Here is a 24,092-nt window from a genome sequence, read left to right as displayed (position 1 = left end):
AACCACTGCTTTTAATCATGGCAAGGCGACCGGAAACATGACTGAATACAAACGGTGTAGCTATTCCCTCCAAGGCAATCAAACAAGCTAAGCGTCAGTATAGAGACAAAGTAGAGTCGCAATTCAACGGCTCAAACACGAGACGTATGTTGCAGTCAAACACTGATTACAAAAAGAACCAGCCCCCGTCGCAGACACCGTCTTGCTAAATCATCAAGTTTGCAGACAACACTACAGTGGTAGGCTTGATTACCACCAACAACGACAAGATGGCCTACAGGGAGGAGGTGAGGGCCCTCGAGTGTGGTGCCAGGAAAATAACCTCACACTCAACCTCAACAAAAAAAAGGAGTTGATTGTGGACTTCAGGAAACCGCAGAGGGAGCACCCCCCCCCCCCCCCCCTATCCACATCGATGGGACAGTATTGGATAAGATGGAAAGCTTCAAGTTCCTCGTCGTACACGTCACAGACAAACTGAAATAGTCCACCCACACAGACAGCGTGGTGAAGACGGCGCAACACCGCCTCGTCAAGGTCATGAGCCCGAAGAAATTTGGCTTTCCACTGAATACTCTCAAACTTTTACAGATGCACAATCGAGAGCATCCTGTTGGGCTGTATCACCACCTGGTACGGCAACTGCTCCGCACACAACCATAAGGCTCTCCAGAGGGTAGTGAGGTCTGCACAACGCATCACCGGGGGCAAACTCTCTGCCCTCCAGGGCACCTAAAATACCCGATGTCACAGGAAGGCCAAAAAGATCAAGGACAACAACCACCCGAGCCACTGTCTGTTCACCCTGCTACCATCCAGAAGGCGAAGTCAGTACAGGTGCATCAAAGCTGGGATTGAAAAACAGCCGTCTCTCGATCTCAAGGCCAACATACTGACTCAAACTCTAGCCACTTTAATAATTGGATGTAATAAATGTATCACTAGTCATTTTTAACAACACCACTTTATATAATGCTTACATACCCTACATTACTCATCTCATATGTATATACTGTACTCTATACCGTCTACTCCATCTTGCCTATGCAGATCGGCCATTGCTCATCCATATATTTATATGTACATATTATTATTCATCCCTTTACACGTGTATTAGGTAGTTGTTGTGAAATTGTTAGATATTACTGCACTGTCGGAACTAGAAGCACAAGCATTTCGCTACACTCGCATTTAACATCTGCTAACCATGCGTATGTGACCAATAAAATGTTATTTTATTTGTGAGTGAACTGTCTGATTTTGAAATAAACCTATTTTGGATAGATTGATGGGGGCATGAGACTGATGCTAATTGTCAGTGAGTATTTCCCTTTTCTCACCAATACTTTGATATTGTTTTCGCAGGTGTAGACGGGAATACTCAAAAGATCGAATTTGTCTGTGATGAGAATCGCCATCCACCAGAGACCTAAGGTATGGTAAGATATCAAATGCACCAATAAACAATGAATGATGTCAGGAGAAAAACAACCCACAATGGCTGTATACCAAATAACTAGGAAATCTGTTGCCTAAACATAGGACTGTTGTTTACCTGACTTTTTGCAGAGCCGGTAGGTTCTCCCGCATGTATTTATTCTCCTGACGCATTGCACGTGATGCACAATATGTAAACAATAGCCGAATGTAACGAAAAGTGGTCGACCGACGCACATTTCCTCGCAATCGACTGGAAGTGATTGGGAAATTCACCTGCCGATTGCGTGGGACAACGTTGTATTATGCTCGGCCATATTGTGCAAGTGTTTGTTGCTTGCGAAGCACTGATATACAGACCAGTACACTGAAGGTGTGGCTGATAACACTTCCCTGTGGATATTTTGTCCCAATTACCTCTGATGTAGGGACGAAATCGGCAGTTGAAATTAAGTTTGTTCAACATTCTGACTGTTGGGGAATGCTGAGCCTACATGGTAGAGACCAGAGTAAGTGTTTCCCTCTTGGATTCTAAAAGAGGCTAGGTAATCTGATGCAGTCGAGTGTACCGTTTTCAAACAAACATGGAAATGTCTATGATGATTTGTCAGAAAATGTCTCAGACTGATGGTAATTGCATAGTATAGCTCTATTTTGGTGTTTGAGAATTGTTAAATAAATTGATCCTTTTTTAAATTATATTTGAGCCATTGAAGTTGAGTTTTGAATGGTTAAAGTAATTGTTCAGGGTCAGATACATTGAAAATGACAGACAAATACCCAGTGCTGTATCTTCTGTATTGGAACAGCAAGAAGGAGCACAATGAGTTTTGCTCTAAATATTAGCTATGAGTTTGGTCATTAGACTTAACACTAGAACCGCTGAAGCAGCTACAGTATTTTGACTGCTCATTAATAAAAATAGTCTTACGCTGCCATTTAACCCCCCTCCGTCCTTGACTTTTCCAACACACTGTCGTTAGAATCTTTATCACAAACAGAACTGGAGTTCTAACCAGTTTTAGGAGGGCATGTTTTACTTTTTTTTTAATTTGATGGTTTCCCCGGTTGCCCCACCTTTCCCTGACTTTAGGGCCTGAAAGTGTTCATTTGGTAATCACCCTGATAATTACTTTGAATCTGAACCTAAACTATACTGAAACTAATTTCACACCATCCTGTATAACAACAGATGAAATACATTAAGTATGATGGGGCGAATGGGTGAGTTGATGAGCGAGGGGAACGATGCATAATTATGTAATCACCAATTGTGAAATTTAACCATTCTAATTAAAATCTTAATGGTGTGTACCCGATATCAGTCCACCGAATCCAAGCAGTCTTATCAGTCTACGTTGACCTACATGGAGTAGGCTACACAGTGAGAGCGTGTGTAATTGTACATGCTGAAAGGCTTTCCATATCTGGGAAAAGATTCTCAGCAGGTTAGCAAGCGTCAGAGAATGTGGTGATGAGGCTTGTGGAACCTTACATTGGCAAGGGGAGAAATGTCATGAACAATTTCTGTACTTCACTGGCGAACAAGTTGCTTGCAAAGAAACAAGCCTTGTTTGCACCATGAACAAAGTGAGACGGAAGTTCTCTCCCTCAATAAGGGACCTGCACAGCTGTTGTATTCCACAATGGTGCTGAAGAATGACAAGACAACACTCACACTTTACCAAAGCAAGGCAAGAAAGAACGTTTCTGTCATGAGAATCATGCATCCGACAGTTGCCATCGATGGGGACGCAAAGAGAGAACCGGAGACCGTTACACATTACAACCAAACAAAGGTAGGCCTATGTCAATGTGAAAGTGACAGATTTGTGTCGACTGTTAGGACAAGGATAACAGATAATTGAAATACAACTTATATTAATTAAATTATTGCTTTGTGCTGATTTTCACTTTATCAAGCACACTTGCCATTAATGATGTTCAGGCTATATTCTGATGTTTTCATAATTTGACTGCGTCTTGGTTGTAGTATTGTTTTTATTTTTAATTTTGTCGTTGTAAAAATAAGCTGTTGCCGTGTTCCAACACCTATGCTTTCTGTTTCATAGTTGTAACAAAGGCACTCTACTAATAAAATTGATTGACCACTTGAATGTGTTTTAGTGGTTTGTTTTTACTATTTTTATTTGAAATAAAATTAATCTTATTGTTACCCAAGACATGAATAAATTATTTTTGCGATAGCATGTATTAATTACACTGTTAGAATGTTGAAGTCCGAATGATTGCTCCATTAGCTTGAAAGGGGGGTCCCTCGAGGCCCAGCGGTTCTAGTGTTATGTACTTGTATATGTACACCTACTGTATGCCATTGGTTTAATTGGTGGTGGGTCAGATTGCTTGAATTACTTAACAAATGTCTTTCAACTCATCCCTACAAAGACCTTGCAAAACAACTGCAGCCAGGCACTAAGAAATGATGGGTTTAGTGTCTGGTCTCGAATCATTGAGAGGGTATTACTGCTGGTCCAGAGAACCCCAGGAATGTGTTGTCCCCTCTGGTGACCCAACACACCGCTGATGAAATGGAATTGAATTAATGGGGTCGCCCACTGGGCTGCCTGATTAAAATGACACACACCTTTGATCCCAGAGCAAGGTGACCAGGCTGCCCCCCCCCCCCCCCCCCGAGGGATATGTAGGGGACGTGTGTGTGATTCACTCGGCTGTGTGCTGCGATCCACCTCCACACCCCAGAGCCTTCTCACTGGGGGGCTGGACCTCTCAGGTGCAGAACTGGTTGCCTGGTTTCGGGTCCATGGGTATAAAAGACTGCGGAGATTGAAGCTGGAGCCCTTCCAAATATAACATTGTCATGTACAAATAAAGCAAACCGAAACAAAACAGTAAAATGTTTAAACTTTCAATCAGCAGATGTCAGTGCTTCTATAGAAATCCTGCCTAAAACCCCAAAGAGTGAGCAATGCAGACGCAGAAACACGGTGGTTAGGAAACTCCCTAGAAAGGCAGGAACCAGGATCTGAGGGGTGGCCAGTTGTCTTCTGGCTGTGCCGGGTGGAGATTTATAAGAGTACATGACCATTAAGGCAGGATAGTTCTTCAAGATTTTCATACTGTAGATGATGATGATCAGTGGTTAACTTCTTATGGTATAGGTGACGCTTGCGTCCCACTTGGCCAAAAGCCAGGGGAAATGCAGCGCGGCAAATTCAAATAAAATGATATAAAAATCAAACCTTCATTAAATCACATGTAAGATACTCAATTAAAGCCACACTCGTTGTGAATCCAGCCAACATGTCAGATTTTTAAAAAGGCTTTTCGGCGAAAGCATAAGAAGCTATTATCTGATGATAGCACAACAGTAAACAAAGAGGGTAGCAAATTTCAACCCTGCAGGTGCTACACAAAACGCAGAAATAAAATAATACATGCCTTTGACGAGCTTCTTTTGTTGGCACTCATGTCCCATAAACATCACAATTGGTCCTTTTTGTTTGATTAATTCCGTCCATATATATCCAAAATGTCAATTTATTTGTCGCGTTTGATCCAGAAAAAAAACGCTTCCAAATTGAGCAACGTCAATACAAAATATTTCAAAAGTTGCCTGTAAACTTTGCCAAAATATTTCAAACTACTTTTGTAATACAATTTTAGGTATTTTTAAACGTTAATAATCAATCAAATTGAAGACTGGTCTATCTGTGTTCAATACAGGAAGACAACAAACCAAGCTACTTTTCAAGTCTTGCGCAACTCTCAACAGTGTTACGCAGTTCCTAGATGGCCATACTTCTTAATTGCACATATGAATAACCTCAACCAAATTCCAAAGACTGGTGACATCCAGTGGAAGTGGTAGGAACTGAAAACAAGTTCCTAAGAAATATTCTTTCCCAATAACAACTCACTGAACAGACAGAGACCTAAACATTTTTTTTTTAAATTCTGAACGGTTAGTCCTCTGGGTTTTGCCTGCTACATACGTTCTGTTATATTCACAGACATTATTTCTGAAGTTTTAGAAACTTCAGTGTTTTCTATCCAAATCTACTAATAATATGCATATCTTATATTCTTGGCATGAGTAGCAGGAAGTTGAAATTGGGCACGCTATTTATCCAAAAGTGAAAATGCTGCCCCCTATACCTTAAGTTAAAAAGGGTGCAACAGGTCAGCACCTCAGGAGTAAATGTCAGCTGGCTTTTCATATCTGAGGGAGGGGAGAGAGGTCTGCGACAAGGTAGGACGTCATGGTTCACCACTTTACGACGTTCCTATGATCGTAAAGTAAACATCTCCAGTATTTAATTTGTCTGAGATAAATAGGTAGATGTGTCAAATATTAACAAAATTAAATGCTTTAATGCTTCTCTTTTTTGAGATGGAAAGTAAAATAAGGTGTGTGTGTGTGTGTGTGTGTGTGTGTAGCCATGTTAAACCAAACCACACTATGACGGTAATGTTTCAGTTGTAAACTCAGCAAAAAAAGAAACGTCCTCACTGTTAAATGCATATATTTTCAGCAAACTTAACGTGTAAATATTTGTATGAACATAAGATTCAACAACTTGAGACAAACTGAACAACTTCCACAGACGTGACGAACAGATAAAATAAAAACAATACTACAACCAAGACGCAGTCAAATTATGAAAACATCAGAATATAGCCTGAACATCATTAATGGCAAGTGTGCTTGATAAAGTGAAAATCAGCACAAACCAATAATTTAATTAATATAAATTGTATTTCAATTATCTGTTATCCTTGTCGATACTGTTAATCTGTATAATCCGGTTAGCTAGGGGTACTGGTTTCTGTATAATCCGGTTAGCTATGGGTACTGGTTTCTGTATAATCCAGTTAGCTATGGGTACTGGTTTCTGTATAATCCAGTTAGCTAGGGGTACTGGTTTCTGTATAATCCGGTTAGCTAGGGGTACTGGTTTCTGTATAATCCAGTTAGCTATGGGTACTGGTTTCTGTATAATCCAGTTAGCTATGGGTACTGGTTTCTGCATAATCCGGTTAGCTAGGGGTACTGGTTTCTGTATAATCCAGTTAGCTATGGGTACTGGTTTCTGCATAATCCGGTTAGCTAGGGGTACTGGTTTCTGTATAATCCAGTTAGCTATGGGTACTGGTTTCTATATAATCCGGTTAGCTATGGGTACTGGTTTCTGTATAATCCGGTTAGCTAGGGGTACTGGTTTCTGTATAATCCAGTTAGCTATGGGTACTGGTTTCTGCATAATCCGGTTAGCTAGGGGTACTGGTTTCTGTATAATCCAGTTAGCTATGGGTACTGGTTTCTGCATAATCCGGTTAGCTAGGGGTACTGGTTTCTGTATAATCCAGTTAGCTATGGGTACTGGTTTCTGCATAATCCGGTTAGCTAGGGGTACTGGTTTCTGTATAATCCAGTTAGCTATGGGTACTGGTTTCTGCATAATCCGGTTAGCTATGGGTACTGGTTTCTGTATAATCCAGTTAGGTAGGGGTACTGGTTTCTGTATAATCCGGTTAGCTAGGGGTACTGGTTTCTATATAATCCGGTTAGGTAGGGGTACTGGTTTCTGTATAATCCGGTTAGCTAGGGGTACTGGTTTCTGTATAATCCGGTTAGGTAGGGGTACTGGTTTCTGCATAATCCGGTTAGCTATGGGTACTGGTTTCTGTATAATCCGGTTAGCTAGGGGTACTGGTTTCTGTATAATCCGGTTAGCTAGGGGTACTGGTTTCTGTATAATCCGGTTAGCTAGGGGTACTGGTTTCTGTATAATCCGGTTAGCTAGGGGTACTGGTTTCTGTATAATCCGGTTAGCTATGGGTACTGGTTTCTGCATAGTCCGGTTAGCTATGGGTACTGGTTTCTGTATAATCCAGTTAGGTAGGGGTACTGGTTTCTGTATAATCCGGTTAGGTAGGGGTACTGGTTTCTGCATAATCCGGTTAGCTATGGGTACTGGTTTCTGCATAATCCGGTTAGCTATGGGTACTGGTTTCTATATAATCCGGTTAGGTAGGGGTACTGGTTTCTATATAATCCGGTTAGGTAGGGGTACTGGTTTCTATATAATCCGGTTAGGTAGGGGTACTGGTTTCTGTATAATCCGGTTAGCTAGGGGTACTGGTTTCTGTATAATCCGGTTAGCTATGGGTACTGGTTTCTGCATAATCCGGTTAGGTAGGGTTACTCTGGTAGGCTCCCCTCACCCGCTAACGACGGTGGAAATGTATGTCTCCTGTACACTTAGGAAGGGTGTTTTCATTCAGCTCAGTGAGGTTCTTTGCTGTATTGACAGAATAACCTTAGGGTTGTCTGTTGTAAAGGTGTCTGCAAAGCAGAAAATATAATGATTCTAAAGACATGGCCATCGTGTGTGTGTGTGTGTGTGTGTGTGTGTGTGTGTGAACTCTGGGTCATTAGCAGTAAAACTGTCTCTCCCTGCCTACACATCCATTGTTAAAATAAAAGCGTTCCACTAATTTGAAGCCTGAACTCGCACTGTACACAGACTGCAACACACACAAACTGATGATTCGAGACCTAAACATTGAAGCACTGTCTCTCAGCCGAGTGATTAAGACATTGCGCCCAGTGGGGGGCGTCAGGTGGTCATGCGGGGAGTGGAGACCCCTGGGGACAGAGCACACAGCAGGGGTCACAGCGTGACATCTCACCCGTGCCATTGAGCTTAATATCTGTGAAGGAACTGCTGAAACACAGAGTATAATCAGCGTCAGCCTCTTCAACATCCGTTAGGTACCAACCAGGCTTTAGCATTAACACCATCTAACGGGAAATTAACTAAACCCACAACACTATCCATAGTTATTAATCTATATGTTGCATAACTTTTTGTTGCCTGCTGGGTTTTTGTGTTAAGTGCATTTCAGTGGGTGGTTGCAATGACTAATTGTGTATTATAGCTGTGATCTAAAGCAGGGAAACACTAAAATGGCGAAACCTCAATCCATTTGACACCTGGACGTGTGAATGTACAGTATCTAGCTGTGGAGTGTTACGTGTTGAGTGGAACCTTTTCTCTGTTGTGCCCTGTTTGATTTCCTCACTGGAATCTATGTCCAGTTGCAGTGGTGGGCAAGTAGATATGCTGCCAGATCTCTGTTACTGTTGCTCCAAAATGGTGGTGGCTCAAGAGGAAGTGGCTGTGAGGGAATAAATACTGTGTGCGTAACAGAGCAGTACCTAGTGTGATTGCTTGCTTATCGACGATAATGGACTTGATTTATTTAGCGCTTTTCCAGGTGCCCAAAGCCCTGTATATCAGTACTGTAGTAGTTTAAGTGAGCACTTAAATCACCAACCACCCCAAGAAGTCATTTTGATGTCGCTGCTAATTCACATCAAGAACAATTAGGAAAGAGAAAAATACAGTACAGAAAAGCCATGGTGTCGTTGATGCATAGTGTGTCCGAAATGGCACCCTTCTCCCTATATAGTGGACTTTTGACCAGAGCTATGGACTCTGGTCAAAATAAGGGTGGCAGGTAGCCTAGTGGTTAGAGCTTTGACTAGTAACCGAGAAGTTGTCAGCTCTGGGATTCGATCTTGCAAGGTAAAACTTGTTGTTTTGCCCCTGAACAAGGCAGTTAACCCACTGTTCCTAGGCCGTCGTTGAAAATAAGAATTTGTTCTTAACTGACTTGCCTGGTTAAATAAAATGTAGGGAATTGGGTGGTCAAAAGTGTATTATATAGGGTGTCATTTTCCTGTTCTTTCTCTCAATTCAATTAAAATCAAAGGGCTTCATTGGCATGGGAAATGTGTTTACATTGCCAAAGTGACAACAGAGCAACCTGTCATCCCAGTTATTGGCTCAGATCCTCCTGTGAGGACTAGCTTTCCCTGCTGGTAGCATTACACACCAACACCACAGAGAACCCCTAGCTGCCATTCTACCTGTCGGGAACCAATAGCCATCCATCTGTCCACCCTGTCGTCCAGTGTTGCTTGAGTCCTCTTTAGAACAGCCTTGTAGTCTTCCAACATTTGTAGTTTGTTTGAATGGTCTTCAATGCGCAACAACCTAATTTAAAGGTATCTGGTAGACAGTGGCGACCCCCCCCCCCCTTTTTTTTCCTAGCACTTTTTTCATTTGATGCCTGTTTTGCATGTTATTTTGGCATTAATACATGTAACATCAGTTTGCAAACAATGTAAAAACATTTTTTAATAATGCCACATACATACTTGGTCTTTTTTTGCTTTCTTAAGGCAGCTCCAAAATGCAGGTGTCTTCAGCCTCGCTCTGTGCTTTCTGTGGCGGAAAATACAGAGCTTAGGGGTTGGTAATGTTCTCTAGTTGGGCCGTGATTGGCTCAGTGTTCTGTCACTCATGGGGACACTACGTCACCGCCAAATCTAAGGGTGAAGCTTCAGAATTTAAGCCACTTGGATGCTGCCGTAGTTACATTAGAAGTTCCCATCCAAGAAGGCTCAAGGTCATTGGCCACAGATAATTTTGTCAAATCACGTTATATCTACAGCAGCTTGATTGGACTGATCATGTCAACATGTATACTCTCAATCTTAGCTAGCAAGCTAGCAGTCATCATCATGAATCAAGTTGACAAGCTACTGGCATACACTTTTTAATACTTGTCATATGAAGAGAAATAATGAAGAGAAATTATAGATAAAACATCAGTGCTCATCGGCCATTGGACATTAACATTACACAACAAGTTGGAAGTCGCAAATTCAACAATGAGTGGTTTGGAATGAATCAATGGCTAACTGCAAGCATTGCAAAGTAATCACTGGCCTGCTATTCAGTGGAGTGGGTGTGTGGTCCCCTTTCTGGGTTTAAGGGTCACTTTACCAAACTTAAAAGGATAAACATTCAGCATTGACCATGATGTCAATCCAGCATGACATCTGCTGCTCTCAAAACAACTGGAAAGTCAGAAGTGGGAAATCTAATTTCAGTGAGTTCAAGACAACTGGGAACTCCGACTGGGAAAATACGTTTTTGAACGGTTATCCAATTCAAATCAAATTTTATTTGTCACATACACATGGTTAGCAGACGTTAATGCGAGTGTAGCGAAATGCTTGTGCTTCTAGTTCCGACAATGCAGTAATAACCAACAAGTAATCTAACTTATACACAGTGTAAGGGGATAAAGAATATGTACATAAGGGTGCATAAGGATACATAAGGATATATGAATTGGAAGTCGGGAACTCAGACCTCTTCCTAGAGCACCGACCTGAAGATCACTGACATCATCATGATTCTTGAATGCACCATAAATCGAGAGAATACCAGTCTTTGATGACAAAATTTGCCCACAAAGGACCACTGCGCCACCTTCCTGTTCAAGTGAGCACAACACAAGGTGAGTTCAAAAGTGTTGTATGCTGCTACAAAAATGATGTAATATGCCAAGGGGACATGTATATACTGTAGTACTAAGTATACAGTACCAGTCAAAAGGTTGGACACCTACTCCTTCCAGGGTTTTTCTTTTGTTACTGTTTTCTACATTGTAGAACAATAGTGAGCACATCGAAACTATGAAATAACACAGAATCATGTAGTAACCAAAAGAGTTCTTCCAAGTAGCCACCCTTTGCCTTGACTGCTTTGCACACGCTTGGCATTCTATCAACCAGCTTCATGAGGTAGTCACCTTGAATGCATTTCAATTAAGTGTACCTGGTTAAATGTACATTTGTTGAATTTCTTTCCTTAATGCGTTTGAGCCAATCAGTTGTGTGACAAGGTAGGGGTGGTATACAAAGATAGGGCTATTTGGTAAAAGACCGAGTCCATATTATGGCAAGAAAAGCTATAAGCAAAGAGCAACGACAGTCCATTACTTTACTGTCATGAAGGTCTGTCAATACGCATCATTACAAGAACTTTGAAAGTTCAGTCGCAAAAACCATTAAGCGCTGTGAAACTGGCTCTCATGAGGACCGCCACAGGAAAGGAAGGAAGAGTTACCTCTGCTACAGAGGATAAGTTCATTAGTTACTGGCCTCAAATTGCAGCCCAAATAAATGCTTCGCAGATTTCAAGTAAGACATCAACTGTTCAGAGAAGACTGCAAAGGCCTTGCTGAAGGGCACCAATAAGAAGAATAGACTTGCTTGGGCAATGGAGATCTGTCCTTTGGTCTGATGAGTCCCAATTTGAGATTTTTAGTTCCAACTGGTGTCTTTGTGAGACGCAGAGTAGGTGAACGGATGATCTCCACATGTGTGGTTCCCACAGTGAAGCATGGAGGAGGTGTGACTTGTTGGTGATTTATTTCAAGTTTAAGGCACACTGGACATTAACAGCATGGCTACCAAAGCATTGTGCAGTGATACACTATCCCATCTGGTTTGCACTTAGTCCCACTATCATTTGTTTTCATACACACCTCCAGACTGTGTATGGCTATTTGGGGAGAGTGATGGCATGCAGCATCAGATGACCTGGCTTCCACAAATCACCTGACCTCAACCCAATTGAGATGGTTAGGGATGATTTCACACTTTTTTAAACTAGGTAAGTCGGTTAAGAACAAGTTCTTATTTTCAATGAAGGCTTAGGAACAGTGGGTTAACGGCCTTGTTCATGGGCAGAACGACAGATTTTTACTTTGTCAGCTCGGGGATTTGATCTTGCAACCTTTCGGTTACTAGTCCAATGCTCTAACCACTAGGCTACCTGCCGCCCATATGATTCCATATGTTATTTCCCAGTTTTGATGTCTTCACTATTATTCAACAATGTCTAAAATAGTAAAAATAAAGAAACCCTTGAATGAGTGTGTCCAAACTTCTGACTGGGATTGTATGTTGTGTCATAAGCTGTTAGTAGCCCATGTGCCTCACCCTAATAATTTGGTCCCTTTTCCCCTTCTAATTTCACCTACTGTTCTGACTTGGTGGTGTACATGTAGCCTACAGTATAGCCTGTTTTAGAGAAATGTAATCAGAATATTGTAAGAGCTTTCATTGTCTGCTTATGCCTCTTTATTTATCCTACGGTTCTGACTTGGGGTACAGGGAGAATACTGTAAGAACAGCTATGTTCCGAATTCTGTCGAGGTACATTTAGAAAGTGCTGAACAAATCGTTATTGACTACGTCCGTCCTAGCGCGCTCATTAACGGACTGCCTTTTATCCACTCGTCGTCCCCTTATGCCATAGTTTGTAGATCTCAAAAGCCAGTAGAAACCACATTTGTTTAAGCAAGTCAGCCATATCAGCTATGTTTATAAGTCCGTAAATGAGGCTGAATGAACTGTTTCACTGCCAGACAAGGCTCTGCTGATAGCCAGGTGTCGCAGTGGTAAGGTGTTGGGACTTGTGTGGGCACCGTTTGTCAAAGTTATGTATTGTTTAGTGTTGTATAGATTTCTATGCTAAAATCACCACTGCTGGTAGAAGTAAATTGATACCTAAACAGGAATTTAATCTTATATCTGAAATGAATTCATGAATTTGATGGTATAATAGTAAAGCCCTTTCAAAACAGCATGGGCAACACTATGGAAGTAAAGCACAAGTGGCTGCCACTTTCACAGCAAATTCTATTTTGTTCCATTTAGTTAAATTACTAGCCTCAGATTACATAGCTTATATAAGTATATTCTCAACATTGAATGGGCCAACCTATTTCTATCTCAATTAGGCAGTGTTATTAGGACTGTGTGTTTAATCCATGCAGGGCCGACACTGGTAAGGGAGTGATTTCCCTGCTCTGAACAGTCCTGCTGCTAAATGTTCATTACATCTCCTCTAACTACCCAATGTCCTCGACTGAAATAAGAGGTCCCTCTGTTAGGGGAATTATCTGAAAAATTATTCAAATGTTCTGTTTTATCATTTACGGTCAACTGGCCAACTGAGTGAAAATTTACTCTGAAATAATTGCTGAATATCAGCCGGCCCATTGCACCGCAGTGTTCTTTATATATCTCCTTATTTTGACATAGGTTTTAATGGCCCACTGCGGAGTGCAACTCATTACCCAGCACATATCTCTATCCTACATATGTAGAGGAACGTCTGATGTTATATGGTATTTTTCACTGCTGTTCAGCAGTGTGGGTAAGGGAGGCAGAGACCGGGATGTTGGCTGTTTAGGGCTGTAGTCTGCTGGAGGTGTGAATAGAATAACTGTGCAGCACAATCTGTTCTGCTTCCTCAACAATCAGTGCCACTTCAGACATTTATGTACTGACATATCTGGCAGTACTGTAGCTTTCTAGCGTTTGTACAGTATGACCTTGCAGTAGTTAAAATGCTTATTTCCAATGGCTTATGACAATAGACGCCAACAGGGCTAATTAGGTTAAGTCTTATCCTCCCAGGAAATGATTTGATAAATGAATTAATTCAACAAACCATTTGATTTATATTCAGTTGAAGTCAAAGTTTACATCCAATTAGGTTGGCTGTAACAAAATGTTCAACCACTCCACAAATTTCTTGTTAACAAACTATAGTTTTGGCAACTACTTTGTGCATGACAAGTAATTTTTCCAACAATTGTTTAGACAGATTATTTCACTGTATCACAATTCCAGTGGGTGAGAAGTTTACATACACTAAGTTGACTGCCTTTAAACGGCTTGGAAAATTCCAGAAAATTATGTCATGGCTTTAGAAGTTTCTGATAGGCTAATTGACGTCAATTGGAGGTGTACCTGTGGATATATTTCAAGGCCTACCTTCAAACTCAGTGCCTCTTTGCTTGACATATACAGTGGGGCAAAAAAGTATTGTGCAAGTTCTCCCACTTAAAAATATGAGGCCTGTAATTTTCATCATAGGTACACTTCAACTATGACAGACAAAATGAGAAGAAAATCCAGAAAATCACATTGTAGGATTTTTAATGAATTTATTTGCAAATTATGGTGGAAAATAAGTATTTGGTCACCTACAAACAAGCAAGATTTCTGGCTCTCACAGACCTGTAACTTCTTTAAGAGGCTCCTCTGTCCTTCACTCGTTACCTGTATTAATGGCACCTGTTTGAACTTGTTATCAGTATAAAAGATACTTGTCCACAACCTCAAACAGTCACACTCCAAACTCCACTATGGCTAAGACCAAAGAGCTGTCAAAGGACACCAGAAACAAAATTGTAGACCTGCACCAGAATGGGAAGACTGAATCTGCAATATGTAAGCAGCTTGGTTTGAAGAAATCAACTGTGGGAGCAATTATTAGGAAATGGAAGACATACAAGACCATTGATAATCCCCCTCGATCTGGGGCTCCACACAAGATCTCACCCCGTGGGGTCAAAATGATCACAAGAACCACACGTGGGGACCTAGATAATGACCTGCAGAGAGCTGGGACCAAAGAAACAAAGCTTACCATCAGTAACACACTACGCCGCCAGGGACTCAAATCCTGCAGTGCCAGACGTGTCCCCCTGCTTAAGCCAGTACATGTCCAGGCCCGTCTGAAGTTCGCTAGAGAGCATTTGGATGATCCAGAAGAATATTGGGAGAAAGTCATATGGTCAGATGAAACCAAAATATAACTTTTTGGTAAAAACTCAACTCGTTGTGTTTGGAGGACAAAGAATGCAAAGAACACCATACCTACTGTGAAGCATGGGGGTGGAAACATCATGCTTTGGGGCTGTTTTTCTGCAAAGGGACCAGGACGACTGATCCGTGTAAAGGAAAGAATGAATGGGGCCATGTATCGTGAGATTTTGAGTGAAAACCTCCTTCCATCAGCAAGGGCATTGAAGATGAAACGTGGCTGGGTCTTTCAGCATGACAATGATCCCAAACACACTGCCCGGGCAACGAAGGAATGGCTTCGTAAGAAGCATTTCAAGGTCCTGGAGTGGCCTAGCCAGTCTCCAGATCTCAACCCCATAGAAAATCTTTGGAGGGAGTTGAAAGTCCGTGTTGCCCAGCAACAACCCCAAAACATCACTGCTCTAGCGGAGATCTGCATGGAGGAATGGGCCAAAATACCAGCCAGTGTGTGTGTGAACCTTGTGAAGACTTACAGAAAACGTTTGACCTCTGTCATTGCCAACAAAGGGTATATAACAAAGTATTGAGAAACTTTTGTTATTGACTTTTACTTATTACAATTTTCAAAATAAATTCATAAATCCTACAAGGTGATTTTTCTGGATTTTTTTTCTTCTCATTTTGTCTGTCATAGTTGAAGTGTACCTATGATAAATTACAGGCCTCATCTTTTTAAGTGGGAGAACTTGCACAATTGGTGGCTGACTAAATACTTTTTTGCCCCACTGTATATAGAACTGTTTGGTCATAATGACCATTGTTATGTTTGGAGGAAAAAGGGGGAGGCTTGCAAGCTGAAGAACACCATCCTAACTAACCGTGAAGCATGTGGGTGGCAGCATCATGTTGTGGGGGAGCTTTGCTGCAGGACAGACTGGTGCACTTCACAAAAATAGATGGCATCATGAGGCAGGAAAATTGTGGATATGTTGAAGCAACATCTCAAGACATCAGTCAAGAAGTTAAAGCTTGGTTGCAAATGGGTCTTACAAATGGACAATGACCCCAAGCATACTTCCAAAGTTGTGGCAAAATGGCTTAAGGACAACAAAGTCAAGGTATTGGAGTGGCCATCACAAGGCAATGCTACCAAATACTAATTGAGTGTGTGTAAACTTCTGACCCACTGGGATGGTGATGAAAGAAATAAATGCTGAAATAAATCACTTTATTTTGACATTTCGCATTCTTAAAATAAAAGTGGTTATGCTAACTGACCTAAGACACAGAATTTTTACTATGATTAAACGTCTGGAATTGTGAAACTGGGTTTAAATGTATTTGGCCAAGGTGTATGTAAACTTCCGACTAACTAGATACGCAGTTCATCACACTTTTCTAGATCCATGGGTCGTCCACAATCAAAGCAAACATAAATAGCTTTAGTTTTTATAAAAGAGAATCTGGTCCTACTGATACATTAGGGAAGTAAAGGGAATACCTCGGAGGCAGTAATCACTCTTCTAGATCCACGGACTGTCCATGTGCTGCCTGTGTAGTAAAATGGAAACCGATCCACACACAGATTTATGGACAGGACATGTGCCTTGCACATGTCAAGCCAACGTTATAAGGGGGAAAAAGGGGTTGCTCCAATTCAGGAAACCTGACGAAGTGCATTCCTACCACAGTATAAAATTTAATATAATTGTAAAGTTGTTTTTGAGAGAAAACGGGCAGCTGTTTTTGGGTTTTCCCAGCAGGCTGATTTTAATAGGCATAACACCAAACTAATAGACCAATGAATGTTGTTTTGTAAGAAAGGATCACACAGAGAACAGACAGACCAGTCCTGTATCCTCCCACACACTTCCATGCCATGAGGAATATGAAAACCAGACTTTAAAGAAACTCAAACAAATAAACTAGCAAATAAAAAAAGTATATTCTAAAAGTATATTTCATGAGCTGAAATAAAAGATCCCAAAAATCTTCCATTATGCACAAAAATCTTATTTCTCAAATTTGGTGCATATTTGTTTACATCCCTGTTAGTGAGCATTTCTCCTTTACCAAGATAATCCAACCACCTGACAGGTGGTATATCAAGAAGCTGATTAAACAGCGTGATCTTTACAATACAAGGCCACTAAAATGTGCAGTTTTGTCACAACACAATGTCACATTTATGTCTCTAGTTGAGGGAGCATGCAATTGGCATTCTGACTGCTGCAGGAATGTCCACCAGAGCTGTTTCCAGAAAATATTTATTTCTCTACTATAAGCCGCTTCCGACGTCATTTGTAGAGAATTTGGCAGCACATCCAACCGGTTTCACAACCTCCGACCACATGTAATCACAACAGCCCAGGACCTCCACATCCAACTTTGAACAGATCACAGTCAATAGCCTGATCAACTATATGCTAAGGAGATGTCGTGCTGCATGAGGCAAATGGTGGTCACCAGATACTGACTGGTTTTCTGATCCACGCCCCTACTTTAAAAGTTATCTATAACCAACAGATGCATATCTGTATTCCCAGTCATGTGAAATCCATAGATTAGGGCCTAATGAATTTATTTCAATTGACTGATTTGTGACCCATCGCCTCGATCTTATCTAGCAAAATTTGAAATGGTGTTATGGCCATTGGATAAAAGCAGAGACCCAGAGCTTCAAAATGGTATATCATACACTGCAGTTGAGGTGCAATGGGAAAGTAATTCTGCTTTGAAATTAGATAAACTTGTAACCCCACTTTTAAGAAAATTGCCCCTGAATGTTTTGGTACATCTACTGGAGAGCTCTTCTTTGTCTACACCTATTCAGCATCATTCACACCCTCTTAAGCCTTAGCCTCACCAATCTCTTTACAATAAGGAAAAACTCCTGGTAAAAAGACTTTATCTAGTCCTTGGTCTATATCGTAATCTGACTTTAAAGTGTCCAGATAAAAATATTATTAGATGCTTACCCAGACACTTGTCTAAATTGATGAGTGAAAAAGACTGAAATAAATGCTGTAACCCCCCCCCCCCCCCCCCCCACATCTAGCTAAGTGGATGAGTCACTAGTGTCTAAATATGTACACATGTTCATGAAATACAATAGATGGCCATAATCACCCCCAGACACACTTGGCTAACTTGATGGTTCATGTAAACTTCATCTTGCAAAGTGGAGTCTGTTTACGTAACTGGCTACATGTCTAAACAAACGAACCATAATCACAACCCTTAGCCACAGTACAAATGGATTGTCATAGCTTTCTACTATGCATGAAATGCTGGAGTATGACACTGTAGGTAGCTAAAGCTAGTTAGCTAACATTTGGCTATAACTAGCAATGCAAATGGTTTTCTGACATACAAATAATATTACTACACAGTTCATACATGTAAAGTGAGCCAGCAAGCTAACATTCGTTAGCTAGTTAACGGTACGCTTTAACTTGCAATGAAAACAACTTTGACAAAATTCAAAACTTATATCTTAGAATGTAGCTAGACTCTTACCTGCATACATGGATGAATGCTTCACGGCAGCGTGTCTTTTCCGTTTGGTTTGTAGCTAGCTACAACTGGTTTGGCCTGTTATGTCAAGTCACTCCCGTTCACATTGACTTTGTGCAGAAAAGTAGTCCATCACAACTTTTTCCCACTGATCTTTGTCGATTCTTTGCAGCAATGTTGTTGCGAGCAGGAGCAAGCACTTTCGCAGGTCTCTATGGCTATCTTCTATCTTTAATAAAGCTGCGGTAGCAAGGATTATCTACACATACTGAGCAGCTCATGTTATAGACAGAAGCGTGCTACACGACAGACCAATCCGAACTCGTCTCTTGGCATGTCCAGCCCATGCATTATCTCAGCCAATCAGGGCTAGTAGGAAGGTTCCAGACTTTTTCCGTGGTAAAATAAACTAGGCTCTTAATTTAACAATTGTATTCATATTGATGGCATACAGGTTTGTTATTCAGGCACATGAAAGTTCACATGTTCCAGAAGGCATTCTGCCAAAAAACACGTTAAGAAAAAGTAACACATTTTTTAACACGTTCAAGTGCCTCTACTGTGAAGTAGTGACCTGCAACATTTGCCTAGCGGGTCACTTTTCCTTATGAACTGTAACTCAGTCAAGTCTTTTAAATTGTATGTTGCGTTTATTTTTGTTCAGTGTAGAATTTGGATGGTCCTCATTTATTTGCAAAACACGAGTTAATGCAGGATGGGATTAATTAGAACAGATTTTATCAATAAATTAATTTGACATTCTGTTTATGTATGTGGCGTGCTATTATTGTGTTGGCTAATGTGTTGATTTATTTTTTTTAAATGTGTTTTTTAAAATGTGTTTCAATACATCACCATCTAATTTTGATTCAGCTAATTAGTTATTTCTCTCTGTCTGGATTTGTTGTTTGGAATGTTTGAATCTTTTATACTTCTCACACATTTTGTTCAGAAAGAAAGCAACCACAACTAAATGAAATGAATTCTACCATTTTTAGAGCCATTCTCCCCTGTCCTCTTCCTCAGTATTGATCCTCTGCTCAGAGTATCAGAAACATTCTCCCTTGGAGTGATGCGGCAGGGTCACTACCCTTCTACCCCTCTACCCCGCCGTTTCTTCTGGCCGAACCCCCAGACCAAGGCAGATGTCATCCACAGTGCCCCACTATTTCACCCTCTTCACATCTTTTCTTTCATTTAATTTAAAATATATATTTTTACCAGTTGGTTTAGCTGCCACTCTGGGTCTGAGAAGAGGGCACTTGTTTTGGCAGTAGAAATCAATAGCCATTACAGGGTAGGGAAATGGGGCTTCTCTCTGTGTCAATCTGGCCCTGTGCCTGACAGCTTGCCCTGCCTGATGGCTGTCATCTTACTTAATTGCTTTGCTAATATCATCTGCTACTCTGACTGGAACTGGGTCAGCAAAGCCCTTTTGGATCAGGCCCGGATATGACGCTGTCCCTATACTCTAGTTATTTTACTATGGGCCCCCGTATTGTTATTTTGGGACATAGGCCTACTCATTATGTTAGGCTTTGCTCAATTCAACTCGAAACATTCAAAACTTAAGAATTCTTTATTTAACTTGGCAAGTCAGTTAAGAACATTCTTATTTTCAATGACTGCCTAGGAACAGTGGGTTTACTGCCTTGTTCATGGGCAGAACGACAGATTTTTACTTTGTCAGCTCTGGGATTTGATCTTGCAACCTTTCGGTTACTAGTCCAACGCTCTAACCACTAGGCCACCTATTATCGTGCTGGGTCTGCACCCGGCATTGAATCAGTAAAACAAGGTTTTTGGTGAAGAACAAGAATTTTGAAGTAGTTTAGTGGTTTTACATCAGAAAACTGAATGCCAGTTTTGATTGAATAGTTTAGGGCAGTGGTTCTCAAACTTTTTATAGTCCCGTACCCCTTCAAACATTCAACCTCGAGCTGCGTACCCCCTCTAGCACCAGGGTCAGCACACTCAAATTTTTTGTTGTTGCCATTATTGAAAGCCCACCACACACGCACTGTGAGATACATTTATACATAAGAATGAGTGCGGTTGTCGTCACAATCGGGCTCGAGGGAAGTGACAGAGTTCTTATAGGACCAGGGCACAAATAATAATAATCAATAATTTTGCTCTTTATTTAAACATCTTACATATAAAACATTATTTGTAAATGGTGAATAACTCACCACAGGTTAATGAGAAGGGTGTGAATAACTCACCACAGGTTAATGAGAAGGGTGTGAATAACTCACCACAGGTTAATGAGAAGGGTGTGAATAACTCACCACAGGTTAATGAGAAGGGTGTGAATAACTCACCACAGGTTAATGAGAAGGGTGTGAATAACTCACCACAGGTTAATGAGAAGGGTGTGAATAACTCACCACAGGTTAATGAGAAGGGTGTGAATAACTCACCACAGGTTAATGAGAAGGGTGTGAATAACTCACCACAGGTTAATGAGAAGGGTGTGAATAACTCACCACAGGTTAATGAGAAGGGTGTGAATAACTCACCACAGTTTAATGAGAAGGGTGTGAATAACTCACCACAGGTTAATGAGAAGGGTGTGAATAACTCACCACAGGTTAATGAGAAGGGTGTGAATAACTCACCACAGGTTAATGAGAAGGGTGTGAATAACTCACCACAGGTTAATGAGAAGGGTGTGAATAACTCACCACAGGTTAATGAGAAGGGTGTGAATAACTCACCACAGGTTAATGAGAAGGGTGTGAATAACTCACCACAGGTTAATGAGAAGGGTGTGAATAACTCACCACAGGTTAATGAGAAGGGTGTGAATAACTCACCACAGGTTAATGAGAAGGGTGTGAATAACTCACCACAGGTTAATGAGAAGGGTGTGCTTGAAAGGATGCACACAACTCTACAATGCTGTATTGGAGAGAGTCTGTCTTACATTTTACACACAGTCTGTGCCTGTATTTAGTTTTCATGCTAGTGAGGGACGAGAATCCACTCTCACAAAGGTACGTGGTTGCAACGGGTATCAGCCGATTTGCCAAGGCAGGATACTCCGAGCACAGCCCAGACCTCTGGCAGTGGCTTCTGATTTTAAATTCAATTTTCACAGAACCGCTTGTTGCAATTTCAATGAGGCTCGTCACATTGGCATAAATGGATCGGAAGACAGGCACAGGAATGCACAATAGGGGTTTTTATTTCCCAAATTACAGCGTGCCATGTACAGGCACGGGGACGAAGACCAAACAAACCCGTATACAAAACACAGGGTAGATGCCCAAACAAAAGAGCGAGGAGAACCTCGAATAAATAACACAAGTGCACAATGATCCGAGAGCAAAAACAACACAGCACAGGTACTCACACAACCAACGGACATTGGAACAATAATTGACAGCCCAATGGAAACCAAAGGGCACATTTTAAACAATTACAATCAGTGGGAATGGGGACCAGGTGTGCATAATGACACAGTTCCCGGAAAGATCCGTGACAGCTCTCTTGTTCAGATATCGGTGAGTGGACTGGAGGCAGGGCATGAAAGGGATAACGAATCCAGTTTTGTGTCATCCGTTTCGGGAATGTACCTGCGTAATTGTGCACCCAACTCATTCAGGTGCTTCGCTTCATCACATTTTACATTGTCCGTAAAAAATCATACAATGATAGAAAACCTGTGTTTTCCTTGTTAATGCAGACAGAGAAGAGCTCCAACTTCTTAGTCTCAATTTTGTCCCGCACATTGAATATAGTTGTGGAGAGTCCCTGTAATCTTAGATTCAGATCATTCAGGCGAGAAAAAACATCACCCAGATGGGCCAGTTGTGTGAGAGATTCGTCATCATGCAAGTGGTCAGACACGTGAACTTTAAGCTCGTCTCTCAATTCAAATAAACGTGTCAATACTTTGCCCCTTGATAACCAGCGCACTTCTGTATGTTGTAAAAGCGTAACATGGTTGCTGCCCATATCATTGCATAGTGCAGAAAATACACGAGTTCAGGGGCCTTGCTTTAAAGTTAACCATTTTCACTGTGGTGTCCAAAACGTCTTTCAAGCTGTCAGGCATTCCCTTGGCAGCAAGAGTCTCTCTGTGAGAGCTCCACCATAAAACTGTAGGCCTACATATGTGTGCTCTTCTGAAGCCCAAGTCCTTTGAGCTAGTGTTCCTTGTTTACGTTCTCAGCGTAGACTACAGGTAGCCATTTTAAACAACCTAGCCTCAGTATAGACGAGGGAGGAGTGTCTAGTAGTCCTGTCAGTCTTAGGGCCCATGGCCAGGAATTACCAAGACCTCACTCTGGGAGAATAAGAAAATACCTTTGCAGGTTTGAGGCTGATGAAGTCCCTTGTGGTTGAAACGTTGCTAATAAACTACAAGAGCATCTTAAAAATATATATTTTTCCTGTTCTACCATGATATTTAAGTTTGTTGGGTGTGCTTACACTGTTTTCGTTCTGAGGGGAAAATGTCTTTATAGTTACAGGCCGACACTTGAAAAGACCTAGTCTGAGCATAGACGAGGGACGAGGGGCTAGTAGTCCTGTTGACGGCGGGAGGGCTTGGAGCCAGTAACAGTCAAGGCTTGATTCTTTCCCCTCTTGTTTAATGGAGCGTGCAGAGGCCCATAGTGTTCTTGCTGCTGCTCTGGACCTACTTGTTGAGTCAAAATGGCCTCTGTCCTTCCTTTCTGCGATAGGCACAGTGGAACAATAAGACCAAGGTAGAACAGCTGGACAAGCCATTTGAGTAAAGAGGCTTCCTGCAGGTTACTGCTGTTGTCGACTCTCTGCACCCCCACTCCCTACTCACAAAATAAAGACTTCCCTTTCATGGCCATAAAAGGACACAAACCTGGCATCAATGCCATTACAGGTCACTCCAAGGTGTTATGATGGAGTGCCGTATTCAGACGTATAAACTCACCATATAGCCCTAATGGATTCCCAGAGGTAGGCCTAATATTAGTTTTCACACCTACAGGCCTTTAGGAGCATTGGCAACCTTATGCTGGATTTAAACATATAGGACTGACCCCGACCTTACTGAGCTAGTTCAAATGTTTTTCTTTGCCATCCCAGTAAAGCTTGGCTTGGCTAAGTTTGGTCCTATAGTGTGAATCAGACAATACAGTAAGCTAACAGGCTACTTGACTTTATCAGTGCCCTGCCCAAGAGACCAGGGCAGATCATTTCCTACATTCCCCTCACTGTCTCTGTCCATCCCTAATCTTGTGTCTTTTGACCCGCGTCTCTCGCAGATACCAAAGACAATCTGAGCGAAGCACCTTTTGATGGCGGAAAGTGAAAGTCCAGCTGTCGCCTCGACAATGTGTTTGGTTTGGAGGATTCTGGGGGCTGAACAGAATCGGAGTGTTGTGGATAGTGTCGCCACCGGACGGCCTGGGTTGTTTTTTAACTCTTTGTCATGGGAACTTACTGTTGACATCGGTGAATGGTAAAAAGATCTACATTTGTTCACTCACAAAAATTCCTCTAGATCTTAAGAAACTCAGAGACCAATCTAAGAAATCCCTGTCTCTCTCTCTCACTCACTGCTGACCTTGCTCTACAGATTCTATTCAGATGTGAATGCCAAAGCAATCAGACGGAGAGGCATTGACATGTACACCCGGAGGACGCATTTGCGAGTCAAATCCCCCCCGCTATTCTG

The 24,092-nt window shown here is 41.5% G+C and overlaps 1 protein-coding gene across 3 annotated transcripts in view; it reads left to right on the top strand.

Annotated features, from left to right (window-relative positions):
• The window catches only part of LOC109866319 (kelch-like protein 29), a 385,773-nt gene that overhangs the window by 29,075 nt on the left and 332,606 nt on the right, over nucleotides 1-24,092 (top strand). For all 3 annotated transcript variants that reach the window (XM_031800806.1, XM_031800805.1, XM_031800808.1), the window contains exon 2: nucleotides 1,366-1,434. In XM_031800806.1, coding sequence (XP_031656666.1) covers nucleotides 1,405-1,434 — 30 coding nt within the window. In that variant the 5' untranslated portion in view covers nucleotides 1,366-1,404. The remainder of the gene's footprint in view (nucleotides 1-1,365; nucleotides 1,435-24,092) is intronic.

The sequence above is a fragment of the Oncorhynchus kisutch genome, linkage group LG21 (genome assembly GCF_002021735.2).
Source record: "Oncorhynchus kisutch isolate 150728-3 linkage group LG21, Okis_V2, whole genome shotgun sequence".
In the NCBI taxonomy this organism is placed as follows: Eukaryota; Metazoa; Chordata; class Actinopteri; order Salmoniformes; family Salmonidae; genus Oncorhynchus; species Oncorhynchus kisutch.
Note: the sequence above shows the minus strand (reverse complement) of the source record. Positions and strands in the feature narration are given on the sequence as shown.